Below are 13,942 nucleotides of genomic sequence, written 5' to 3'. Positions count from 1 at the left end.
TAGAGAAGTAGAAGGGTAACAAATGGATTGGTGGGGTGGGAAGCAATACAAGGGAGGGAAAAGGTGGAGGGGTAGTTTAAAAAGAACGTAAAGAAAATAAGAGAGGAAGAAGAAGGGGGGAGTAGAAAGGGAAGTAAAATAGGGGTGGGAATTAGGGGGACTGATTAAAAATAAAACACTGGTATAGAAGGAAATAGTTAAAGAAGAAAGAGCAGGGCTAAGAGTAGAAATCAAAATGTTGGTTAATACACAGCTGGTAATCATAACTCTAAATGCGAATAGAATGAACTCACTGATAAAACGCAAACAAATAGCAGAGTGGATTAGAAACCAAAATCCTACCATATGTTGCCTACAAGAAACACACACGAGAAAGGTAGATACACATAGGGTAAAGGTAAGCAGATGGAGAAAAATCTATTGTACATCAACTGAGAAAAAGGCAGGAGTCTCAATCATGATATCTGACAAAGCTAAAATAAAAATACATCTAGTCAAAAGAGATAGGGAAGGTAATTACATCCTGATAAAAGGCAGTATAGACAATGAGGAAATATCAGTACTCAACATGTTTGCACCAAATGGCATAGCATCCAAATTTCTAAAGGAGAAACTAGCGGAGCTCAAGGATGAAATAGATAGGAAAAACTATACTAGTAGGAGACCTGAATGTTCCTCTATCAGAACTAGAGAAATCAAACAAAAAAATAAATTAAAAAGAGGTAAGAGAAGTGAATGAAATCTTAGAAAAATTAGACTGAGTAGATATGTAGAGAAAAATAAATAGGGACAAAAAGGAATGCACCTTCTTTTAAGCAGCACGTAAAAACATTGCAAACAAGTGCAAAAGAGCAAAAATAATGAATGCAACCTTTTCAGATCATAATGCAATGAAAATAATAATTAGTAAGGTACATGGAAAGGCAAATAAAAACTAATTGAAAATTAAATAATATGACTCTCTAAAATTGGTTAAAGAACAAATCATAGAAACAATTAATAATTTCATTGAAGAAAATGACAATGATGAGACATCCTTTCAAAACCTATGGGATATAGCCAAAGCAGTACTCGGGGGCAAATTTATATCCTTGAGTTCATATATTAACAAATTAGGGAGGGTACAGGTCAATGAATTGGGCATGCAAAGTGAACAAATTAAAAATCCTCAGATGAAAACTAAATTAGAGATCCTAAAAATTAAAGGAGAAATTAATAAAATTGAAAGTCAAAGAACTATTGATCTAATAAATAAGACTAGAAGCTGGTACTTTGAAAAAAACAAATAAAATAGACAAAGTACTGGTCAATCTAATTTAAAAAAGGAAAGAAGAAAACCAAATTAACAGTTTCCAAGATGAAAAGGGAGACCTCACCTGTAACGAAGAGTTTTAAAATTAATTGTGGTTGGGCTGATAATTATAATAGGTAGTCACCAGGGATTTAATTTCTAAATTCCAAAATGAATTACTAAGGTAAATGGAATTTATGGTAGTTTATTTATAATATTTACAATAGAAGGAAGATATTAAGGAATGAGAGAGACAGAAAACCCTGGCTTCTTCTGATACCAGTTAGAATCTCTAAGCCCCAGCCAGGGGAAGAGAGTCTCAAGAAGATGGGCCTTACCTGAAGGCTTCATACCTCCAGAAAGGCAGGGTCACTAAGCTTTTCACTCACCAACAGTGACAGTCTAAAAGAGGTCTGGGTGTTTGCCTTCTGGTCACTCCTCAAGGGTCTGTCTTCTAGTCACTCCTCCAAGTCAGTGCCAGAATCTCCGAACAACTTTCCGAATGTCTGAGTCCTAATGAAATGATTGATCTCCTTCTGCCTTTTGGTCCTCTTTTTAAAGATCTTTTCCTCTTGTGTCACCTCCCCTAAATTTTCACGTCTACCAATCACAGCAGATGCTTTTCTCCAGGACTGCCCATTCTTTAGTTCTCAACTATTCTGGTTAAATTACATCTTTTGGGGTTACTTAACACCTCTTTTGGTAAGTTCACCTTTTGTAGTTACTTAACACCTTTTTGTAGTTAAAATCTAAAAATAGATTGTAGCTTACAATTCTAGCTTCACTATAAAGGAATAGCTAAGTACCTTCATTGTTGCAATCAGGAGATAGCTAAATACAATCTTCAGAAGAGGAAATTAAGACAATCATTAAAAACTATTATGCCCACTTATATGGCATTAAAAATGGCAATCTAGGTGATATGGATGAATATTTACAAAAATGTAAAATGCCTAGATTAACAGAGGAAGAAACAGAATACCTAAATAGCCCCATATCAGAAGAAGAAATTGAACAAGCCATCAAAGAACTTCCTGAGAAAAAATCCCCAGGACCAGATGGATTCAAAAATGAATTCTATCAAACATTCAAGTAACAACTAATCCCATTATTATACAAATTATTTGACAGAATAAGCAAAGAAAGAGTTCTACCAAATTCCTTTTATGATACAAATATGATACTGATTCCAAAGCCAGGCAGGTCAAAAACAGAGAAAGAAAACTACATACCAATCCCCTTAATGAATACAGATGCAAAAATCTTCAACAGACTACTAGCAAAAAGACTCCAGCAAATGATCACAAGGGTTATTCATTATGACCAGGTGCGATTTATACTAGGAATGCAAGGATGGTTCAATATATTAGGAAAACCATCCACATAATTTACCATATCAACAAGCAAACCAACAAAAATCACATGATTATCTCAATAGATGCAGAAAAAGCCTTTGATAAAATATAACACATTGCTATTGAAAACACTAGAAAGCATAGGAATAGAAGGGACTTTCCTAAAAATAATAAAGAGTATATATCTAAAACCATCAGCAAATATCATCTGCAATGGGGATAAACTAGAAGCCCTCCCAATAAGATCAGGAGTGAAACAAGGATGTCCATTATCACCTCTATTATTTAACATTGTACTAGAAACACTAGCAGTAGCAATTAGAGGAAAAAAAAGAAATTGAAGGTATTAAAATAGGCAAAGAGGAGACCAAGCTATCACTCTTTGCAGATGATATGGTCTACTTAAAGAATCCTAGAGAATCAACTGAAAAGCTAGTCGAAATAATCAACAACTTTAACAAACAACGTTGCAGGATACAAAATAAACCCACATAAGTCATCAGCATTTCTACATATTTCCAACACATCTCAGCAAGAAGAATTAGAAAGAAAAATCACATTTTAAATCACCCTAGACAATATAAAATACTAAGGAATCTATCTGCCAAGATAAACACAGGAACTATATGAATACAACTACAAAACACAATTAAAAATAGATCTAAATAATTGGAAAAAACATTAATTGCTCATGGGTAGGACAGGCTAACATAATAAAAATGACAATCCTACCCAAGCTAATTTACTTATTTGGTGCCAGACCCATCAAACTACCAAAAAACTTCTTTACTGAATTAGAAAAAAACATAATAAAGTTCATTTGGAAGAATAAAAGATCAAGGCTATCCAGGGAAATAATGAAAAAAAAATGTGAAGGAAGGTGGCCTTGCAGAACCAGATCTCAAATTATATACTATAAAACAGTGGTCATCAAAACAATATGATACTGACTAAGAGACAGAAAGGAGGATCAGTGGAATAGACTTAGGGTAAGTGATCTCAGCAAGACAGTCTACGATAAGCCCAAAGATTACAGCTTTTGGGACAAAAATCCACTCTTTGTTAAAAACTGCTGGGAAAATTAGAAGACAGTATGGGAGAGATTGGGTTTGGATCAACATCTCACACCCTACACCAAGATAAACTCAGAATGGGTGAATGACTTGAATATAAAGAAGGAAACTATAAGTAAATTAGATGAACACAGAATAGTATACATTTGATCTCTGGGAAAGGAAAGATTTTAAGAGCAAGCAAGAGTGAGAAAAAAAATCACAAAATGTAAAATAAATAATTTTTATTACATTAAATTAAAAAGTTTGTGTACAAATCAGAAGGGAAGCAACAAATTGGGGAAAAAATTTTCATAACAAAAAATCAAGCCATTCCCCAATTGATAAATAGGCAAGGGACATGAGGCAATTTTCAGAGAAAGAAATCAAAACTATTAATAAGTACATGAAAAACATGTTCTAAATCTCTTATAATTAGAGAAATGCAAATCAAAACAACTCTGAGGTATCACCTCACACCTAGCAGATTGGCCAACATGACAACAAAGGAAAGTAATGAATGTTGGAGGGAATGTGGCAAAGTTGGAGCTTTAATGCATTGCTGGTGGATCTGTGAATCGATCCAACCATTCTGGAGGGCAATTTGGAACTATGCCAAAAGGGCTCTAAAAGACTGCCCTTTGATCTAGCACTGCTGGATTTGTACCCCAAAAAGATAATAAAGAAAAAGACTTGTACAAGAATATTTATATCTGGGCTCTTTGTAGTGGCAAAAAATTGGAAAATGAGGGGATGCCCTTCAATTGGGGAATAGTTGAACAAATTGTGGTATATGTTGGTAATGGAATACTATTGTGCTCAAAGGAATAATAAACTGGAGGAATTTCATGTGAACTAGAATGACCTCCAGGAACTGATACAGAGTGAGAGGAGCAGAACCAGGAGAACATTATACACAGAGACTGATGGACTTCTCAGTGATTCTGAACAACTTGAAGGAATTTACAAGAAAGAACACTATACACATTCAGAGGAAAAACCGTGGGAGCAGAAACACAGAAGAAAAACAACTGTTTGGTTACATGGGTCATGGGGATATGACTGGGGATGTAGAGTCTAAATGATCATCTTAATTAAAACACCAACAACATGGAAATAGGTTCTGATCAAGGACACATGTAATACCCAGTGGAATTGCACCTCTGCTATGGGAAGGTGGGAGGATGGGAGGGAGGGAAAGAATATCATTCTTATAACTGTAAACCTTAAAATTTCTTAGACTTATGAATGTTGGAAATTTCACCATTGGGAAATTTCATACTTGAAAAAATTTCCTATTGATAGTAAGAACTCTATTGGAATGTGAAAACCCTTGGCATGGGAGGGTCCTTCTCCTCCCTACTTAAGACTACTTTAGGACAGAAACCTTTTGCTAAACAATGGAAAGGGCTTTGACCTATGCTTAAGCATAGAACAGGAAGTTCTTTGAGTCATGATTGATTTTAGAATTGATACAATAGAGATACTTGGAATGACAGAACCAGGTCTTAGAACTTACAATCTCCACCCTACTCAGTCTAACAGGATTTAGGAAGGGCTGCAGCATAGATCAAGATTTAATTATTTGAGAATATGACCTACAACAGACATGTGCAAAGGAAACAGACCTCTGGGCGGTCCTGGGTTAAGCTAGAGCCACCATTGGCACAGGGGAGACATCGACAGTGATTGGTAGATGTGAGAACTGAGGGGAGGGGACTTAGATGGTTTCCTTAAAGATAGCGGGGTCTGAGGAGAGAAGGGAGAGGTTTGGCTCTGAGTGAGGTGGCTCTGAAGGAGGACTGAGGACGTTGCTCTGTTGGAGGACCAGGAGAGAAGGCTGGCTCTGAAGGAGGAGAATTCTCTGGAAACATTTCTTGAAAGGAGGCTCTCTTGAAGGTGGAGACTGAGGTTGGCATGAGAAGCCTTACCTAGAGAGATCTTGGGTGAGTGATAAAACCAACTGACTGATTTATCTCTTAGGACTGAGGTCTAGGCCTTATTGGCTTGAGGCCCTTCATTCTTATTCCTTTCTTACTTTCTCTCTTTTTCTATTGATTAATCAGTGTATTATAAATTAAAGTTCTCTATAAAACCCAGTTAGCTTGGGCATACTCATAAATTGGGAATATATTCCCTGGCGACCATCTTATATTATATAAAACCAAGATACAGTAGAAAACATATTTCAGCGGTCATAATTGATATATATATTTCCCTTGCTCCCAAACATTTTAATTATCACACAACCAAGGAATAATGTTCTAAATGGACTAATTAAATAAAAATTTCAAAAAAAAATTTGTAAAAAGTTGTTTCTGCGTGTAATTGGAAAAAAAAAAGAAAGTAAAAACCAAAACAAAACAAAAGAAATATTTATGCTCCTTCTGCTTCTTTAGCAAAAGGAAATGCTAAGCATATTTTCTAATGGACAATAAGTTAAATATGGTTGTGATAACTACATGAAAAATTGAAGTGGTCAAAAGTTGTCATTTTCCTTCTTTCCAAGACCTCTTTTTCCTACCTAAGAGGGTAGGAAGTATTCCAGATTTATCAGAATTTACATATTTTCACAAAGTATCCAAGGGTTCAAAGGAATATTGCATATCTCTCATATTTCAATCACATTCCTCTATTACATGATAGTAAAAGTATTTACCCTAACAAAAAGGAGTGTTTTCCCAGAGTCACAAAGTCCAACCAGAAGTACTGCCCTTCGACTGCTCTTTCTGCTTCGAATGAATTTCCAGCATACTGTAAAAATGAAGAGTAAATAGTTAAGATATTGTTATTATGTAATTTCAGAGATGAGGAATACATTAGAGACCCCTAATCCAAATGTCTCATTTTATAAAAAAGAAGAGTCAGGAGTAGAAGTCTCCTTATCTATTCATTTCACTATAGTAGTAGGGCCATTAAGTTAGAAAAACCCAAGTTTGAATCTTGCCTCAGACACAGATATACTATGTGCAAGTCACTGTACTTATATCTTAGTCTCCTCATCTATAAAATAGGGATAACAGGGCAGCTAGGTAGCTCAGTGGATTGAGAGCCTGGCCCAGAGACAGGAGGTCCTGGATTCTAATCTAACCTCAGACTCTTCCTAGCTGTGTGACCCCAGGCAAGTCACTTAACCCCCATTGCCTAGCTCTTCCCACTCTTCTGCCTTGGAGCCAATATATAATATTGACTCCAAGACAGAAGGTAAGGGTTTAAAAAAAAATAGAGATAACAATGCACCAAAGATGAGAATTGAATGAGTTGACATCTATTATGTGCTTTTTGCAAATATTAAAGCAGTATATAAATGATATTATTATTACTCTTATTAATAGTGCTCACCAGGAGGAAAAGGTTTTTGGAACAGTAGGGGAATATATAGTAATAATATTTTAATCAATTATATTTACTGTGAAACCAGTATGGAACAACACCTCACAGAAAAGTAAAGGTAAAATATAAATCAAATAAATGTAATTTGGGAGTGGGGAAACACCATTAGCTCAGAGATCAGGAAAGAGCTCAGTAGAAGGCACTTAAGCTGAGCTTTGATGGGAGCTCAGGGTTCAAAGAGGTAGTACATTCCAGGCCCTGCAATAGTACAAGCATGGGAAATGGGCTGTATACAAGGAATAAGTAAGTCAGTGGGTAAGAACAGAGTAAATGAAGGGGCTTAGTGTGTAACAAGCAAAGAAAAGTGGTTGTAAACAGATAATGAATAGTTTTTAAATGTCAGCAGAGTCTGTATTTGGCCCTAATGGTAACAGGAAGCTACTAGAACAAGGTTCTTAACCTGGGTCTATGAAATTGTTTTCAGAAATATTTTTAAAATTGTGTTTCGATGTAATTGGTTTGATTTGTAATTCTATGTATTTTACTTTATGTATTTAAAAACATGATTCTGAGAAGGGTCATGTCATAAAAGAGGTTCAGAACTGTAAAACTGAAATTAACTCCACCCTACTTATTCTTTAGATTTTTAGACACTAGGAATGTATACACCCCCACTTAAGGATTAAGTGTGGAGGGGGGAAGGTCTATGACCCACGTGTGCTAGCAAGTGACAAATCAGAAACAACTGACTGCCCCATGGGCAGTCCAAAAGCCAAGGAAAAGGAGTCCCAAGATGATAGGTCTCTCCAGAGGCTAGTGCCTCCAGAAAAGCCAAGGAAAAGGGAGTCAGCCTTTTTCATTTACCACGTGTCAGTCCAAATAGAAGCAGTCTGAGATCTCAACCTGAGCATCTCCAAGGTCAAGTTCAAAGGTAAAAACAACCACACAGGCAATGGCCACCAAATTTAAAGGCAGTTCTTTGCATCACTTCCTGTGCCTTCCTTCCACCTTTACGTGTACCAATAGACCTTCCCCCCTCCACACTTAATCCTTAAGTGGGGGTGTATACATTCCTGGTGGCTAAAAATCTAAAGAGTAAGTAGGGTGGAGTTAATCTCATTTTCACAGAACCCAAACACTAAAAGGGGAGCCAAAACGGGCAGGCCTGTGCTTTAGTAATATTAATGTGCCAAATGTGTGATGGATGGCTTGGATGGGGGAGATGAGGTAGGGAGCACAGTTAGGTTATTGCAATAGGCCAGACGAGATGGGATAAAAGACTGAACTAGGGTAATTATGGTGTTGTGGAAAGAAAAATGAGTAAGACTGAGCAACTGACTGGGTACAGGAGGTGAGGGAGAAGAGAACTACAAGTTTTTTAATGTGAGTGACTAGAGTGATGGTGGTGCTCTCAACAATAAAAGGTTAAATTAGGGAGAAGGGTGGGTTTTGGGGGAAAGATAACGAGTTCTGTTTTAGGTATGTTTTGTTTGAGACATTTAGTTCAAGATGTCCCACAGGATCAAACCAAGGTCTCCTGTTTGAAGACCAGTGTTTTTCACTGTGACATGGATGTAGGGATTAATGGTCCAAGGGGGGCAAGTGAAGCTAAAGGTAACTCCTAGATTTTGAGCATGGGTAACTAAAAGAAACGCAGTACCACTCACAGAAATAGGGAAGACAGGGGAAGGAGCAATTTGAGGGAAAAGGTGAATTCAGTTTCAGACATGCTGAATCCATGTTATCAGTGGAATGTTCAGGAAATACCCAGGCTTAGGGCTCAAGTAAAGAAAAAGATACTGAAAATATTTGAATAGATGTCATAGCACAGTACTGTGGGAAGAACACTGACTGGAATCAAAGGACCTGGGTTCAAATCTCATCTTTGACACTTCCTAACTATGTGACCTTGAGCAAAACCACTCAACCTTCCTGGGTCTCAGGACCAAATTCTGCAGAGAAGGCATGGAGGCCAAAAGCAGAAAACAGTGCTGGAGGACTTCTGGACAAGATGGTCATCTGAATGGAGGCAGGCAACTAAGTAACCACATACCTGCTGCAACAAAGATCTAAAATCATTAATAGGCTGAATAATAATCCAGTAAGAAACTACAGCAAAGAACAGCACAAAAAGACAAACAGAAGTCTATAGATAATAGGAAAGAAGCTCCATCTAGCAAAGCCAGTGCTAGCTAGCATAAGTAAACAAGCTAGAATAACTTTTGTGTTAGAAGTTAGATTCCCAGCCTTCCTAGATACAGACCAGTGAATCTAAGGGGCTGTAAGGCCATATTCTGAGGTCACAAGAATAGATGACTCTCCCAAGAAAGTCCTAGGGTAGCCAAAAACATACAATGAAGTGAAGCCACTAGGAGTGGCAGTGACCAGTTCAGATGATCAGTGTTCATACCTGAACACCACAAGTTAGGGCTGCCAAAGTCCCAAAACTCTGTCCTAAGATTCCTGAAAGATCCAGGGGAACCTAATATCAGGAGAAAGAGGACAACATGGATGATCCAGAGCAAAACTAAACAGAGCTAACAACCACATTCAAAAGCACAGGAGGAAATGGAAATATATCCTGACACAAAGGTTCAATTAAGAACTAAGGCTGAAGAGATGAAGAAACACAAGAAGAAACTAATCACTTTTAAGAATTATAATTGATCTGGAAATTCCCCCAAAATCCAACCTACAGGCCTAACTCCTTAACAACAGCAAGCAATTACTCAAAGGAAAAATGGATTTTTGAAAAGAACTATATGACTTCCTAGAAGAAATGAAGCAAAAATCAAAAAAGTGAAATAAAAGCCCTAGAGAAAAGAATTAGAAAAAAGAATAAAGAGCTGAAAAGTGAAATTAGTAAACCCTACCCAAATAATGGATTTCCTCAAAACAAGACCAAAAGGAGATTAATGATTCCTTAAGAGTAAGAAATAGTAAAACAAAATTTAAAAAAAAATTTGAAATTAAGAAAATGTGAGGTATTTGATAATAATTTGAGGTCAGAGAAATAATTTTAAGAATTACTAGACTCCCTGAAAATCTGATCTGAAATAAAAGCCTCAATACTATATTTAAATACATCATAATGAAATTTGTCCAGATCTATTAGAACCAGAAAGCAAAATGAAAAACAAAATCCACCATCACCTCCTAAAAGGAACTCTGAAATGAAAAATGTAAGAACATCACAGCCAAAACTAGAGCTTCCATGCCAAAAAAGAAAAATTCTGCAGGCAGTCAGGAAGAGAATTCAAGTAACAAAGAACCATACTCAAATCACATGGGATATGACAATTTCTACTATACATAAGAGGTCTTGGAATATGATATTCCAAAAGGCAATAGAGACTTATAAACAATAATAATTTAACTTAAAAAGCTGGGTATAATTTAGAGAGGAAAAAAATGGAGATTTAATAAAAGAAAGGACTCAAGTATTTGTGATGAAAAGACCAGAGGTGAATAGACATCATAGCACAGTATTGTGGGAAGAGTGCACTGACTATATAATCAAAGGACCTAGGTTCAAATCTCACCTTTGATACTTTTTACCTGTGTGACTTTGAGCAATCGCTCAATCTTCAGAGTAGGAGCTTTGAAATACATATATGATTTAAGAAAAGTCTAGGAAGGTAAATTTAATTCAAAGAACTGGAAGAGGCTGGATGATGATGATGATGATGATGATGAAGGACTAACATTATAATGAAGATACAAATGTTCCTTCAGAAGCTTCATCTCTCTTCAAAGTGAATTATCAAAATTAAGGAAAAGCAGAGGTCCTGGAGGTAGATTGATTGTGGTCTGAAGATTTTGAGAAGGAACAGAAAAGGGAGGGCAAAAGGAATATAGAAGGCACATAAAAGGGAGGAAGAAAGGGATAGAAGTTATTGTGATTAATAAAAATAAGAAAAAAGAGAACAATCACAAACATTTTCAAAAGCAGAAGCAAATCAGAAAATGGACAATTCTGAAATAGATTTAACTTGTTATATACTTTTTTAAAAAAAGCAGCATGGGATAGATTCACTCATTTATATATAATCCTCTTTTTGTCTTATCTTTTGTATATAGAAATGCTCTTTTTTAAAAATATTTATAATGTTCTTTTTTTAGCATTTATAATGTTCAGAAGGAAAAAACTTTTAAATTCTGAACCAAACAAAAACCTACATATGTATACATGTGCATAGATAAATGTGTTCTATTTATATATATATTTATAAATACATGTATAAAGAAATAGAAAACAGTGCTGGATCTGGATGGAGTCCAATAAATCCTAGGTTTGAATCCTACCTCTGACAGTCAAGTCATTTTATTAGAAAAATCAGGTATGCCAATAGACAAAATAATTGCCTTTATCCTTCAGGGCATTTTAAAATTCTGCTTCTGAGTCTTAGTTTCTTTATGTTATGCCATTAGCTGTGGATGTCCCAAGCCTCCATCCTAGGCCCTCTTCTCTTTCTATACTCTCTGATTTGATGATATAATCAGCTTCTATGGGATCAATTATCATTTTATGCAGATGATTCCTAACAATTTATCTGGCTCTAGTCTCCCTGCAGAGTTCCAGATGTACCTGGCCATTTCAAATGAAATATCTTGGAGACATCTCAAACTCAACATAACCAAAACAGCATTTATTTTCTCCCCCTCAAATATACATCCCTTTCCCAGAATTTCCTATTAATGTCAAGGACACCACCATCTTTCTAGACACCCAGGCACAAAACTTGTCTTGCTCTCAAATCCTCACTCTTATTCCCCTTACACCCACCACACATATTTCTGCCTTCATATATCTATCCAAATCCTCTTCCTTTAATTTATACAACTACCACCCTAGTTCAGGCCCTCAACTTCTTGCTGGACTATGGAAATGGTCTTCTAATTGGTCTCCCTGCCACAAATGTATCTGCTCCACTTCAACTATCCTCTCTATAGCTGTCAAGTTGATCTAAAGGATTAATGTCTGGCCATATTATTCAATAAACTTGTGAGGATACCTATTACCTATATAGTCAAATTGAATTTCCTCTGTTTAGCATTCAAAACTCTTCCTAACTTGGTCTTTTCAGTCCTTTAATACCTTATTCCTCTCTATACACCCTACAGGCAGAAGGGGAAGAGGCAAGATTGTCTTCAGGAAACTACAAGGACACTTTAGTACTGCCATACCACTATTTAAAATTCTGTAATACCAATATTCTACTAGTTTTGTCCTATTTGTATCAGGTCATTATGCAGAAGATTCTTAAGAACTGATAAAAAAAATATCATACAGGGAGCAGGTAGGAGGGCTTAGTGGATTTTGAGCCAGGTCTAGAGATGGGAGGTGTTGGGTTCAAAAATAGCCTGACACTTCCTAGCTGTGTGATCCTGGACAAGTAACTTAAATTAACCCCCAATGTCCAGCTCATACCAATCCCCCTCCTTGGAACCGATACACAGCATTCTAAGACGTAGGTATGAGTTTAAAGAAAGAAAGAAAGAAAGAAAGAAAGAAAGAAAAAAGCCTATCATACAAAGGGCAATGGAGAGTTCTGCACGTGGAAGGTGTGATATGCAGGGCTGTGGAGAGGAACGTGGCAGGTGTGAGCAGGCTTCCAAAACTAATAAATGAGCATTTTCAAAGAGGACGCAACGATGGCAGCTGGGTAATGTGTGCTCGATAAAGATAGGTTGGTTGTGTAGCAAACCGGGTGGCCAGAGAACAACCGGGGAAGAGCCCATTGGTACTCTCTTGGCATCAGGGTGGGATGGGGAAGGCAGGACAGGGCTCTGGCAACGTGGACAGGGGGTGGCAACCGAGGGATCGAAATCTGCATTAAGGAAGGTACCATCTCACAGCAGGGGTTTATAGATAACTTGGAGTATCCACATCCACCTCTCTCCCCGTGGGGAAAGTGGGCAGAGGGAGGGGAAGGATCAGAAAGGCACTGACTAACGACAGGGGACTGGCCTGGTTGACCCCTTGTGTTGGAGTAGAGGTACAGGAGTTACTGGGTTTCTTTGGAAATAACAGATATGGGGATGGACCACGCGGATGCGAGAACACCCAGAGAGGAATCCCGGGGTCGCCATCTGGTTGCGCCCCGCCCCCCCCAAACTCCCACCTCGAGCTCCCAAACCCCATAACTATACGAATGGCCCCTCCCAGCCGCTGTGGCTGCTCCTCACCCAGCGTCAGTAGCACGACGAGCACCGCCACCAACACAGAGAGCATCGCTGGGTGTCCTTGCTGCAGCTCCTGTCGAAGAGAATCCAGATACGGTTGGAAGGCGCCCCCTCCTTCCCCCATCTGCCCAGCTTCCGCCAAGACCATAATTGAGGACTTGCGGCCCCTATAGAAAGACGTGGCCCTCGAATCGCTACGCAGTTGCGGGAGAGCAGAGCATCCTGGGAACCGTAGTCTTCCGGGCCTGCTAGCCCAAGCTGCTTGAGACCCAGGTGGATTTCCTGAGAGAAGCCTTCTGGGAGTTGTAGTTTTATTTTCCTCCGCCCCTGATCTACCTCCACTAGCATCTGACTTGGGCCCCAAGCTTCTTTTGAAGTCAAGGGGACATCTAGACTAGATATGAAATATGACCCGTGTTGCCAAAATCTGTAGTATTACAATGGTTCCCAAATATCCTACCATCGGTCCCCCAAGTAATTTTTCACACCCCACTTAAAAATCGAACCCTTAAATCTCAAAGCTTTCAATGACGCTCTCAAAAAATGCAGGGTCTTCAGGTCTCTTATCTTGGCAACTTAGAGTTCCTATGCAAATATTAAATTATCAGCCCAAATAAGCGCTTATGTTAAACGCTGATCCCTGGGTAACTCTGGTTTGAGTTTTCTACAATACAAAAGATAAGGTCCCTGTCCACGAGGCTATCATACTTTTCCAAGTTGAAACC

At 37.8% G+C, this 13,942-nt stretch overlaps 1 protein-coding gene across 1 annotated transcript in view; it reads right to left on the bottom strand.

Moving 5' to 3' along the window:
- SRPRB (SRP receptor subunit beta) overlaps window positions 1-13,450 on the bottom strand; it is a 29,295-nt gene extending 15,845 nt beyond the window's left edge. The window contains exons 1-2 of the mRNA XM_003341205.4: window positions 13,221-13,450; window positions 6,358-6,452 (exon numbers count right to left, since the gene is read on the bottom strand). Coding sequence (XP_003341253.1) covers window positions 6,358-6,452; window positions 13,221-13,365 — 240 coding nt within the window. The 5' untranslated portion in view covers window positions 13,366-13,450. The remainder of the gene's footprint in view (window positions 1-6,357; window positions 6,453-13,220) is intronic.
- Window positions 13,451-13,942: the final 492 nt, after the last annotated feature.

The sequence above is a fragment of the Monodelphis domestica genome, chromosome 4, assembly GCF_027887165.1.
Source record: "Monodelphis domestica isolate mMonDom1 chromosome 4, mMonDom1.pri, whole genome shotgun sequence".
Classification (NCBI taxonomy): Eukaryota; Metazoa; Chordata; class Mammalia; order Didelphimorphia; family Didelphidae; genus Monodelphis; species Monodelphis domestica.
Note: the sequence above shows the minus strand (reverse complement) of the source record. Positions and strands in the feature narration are given on the sequence as shown.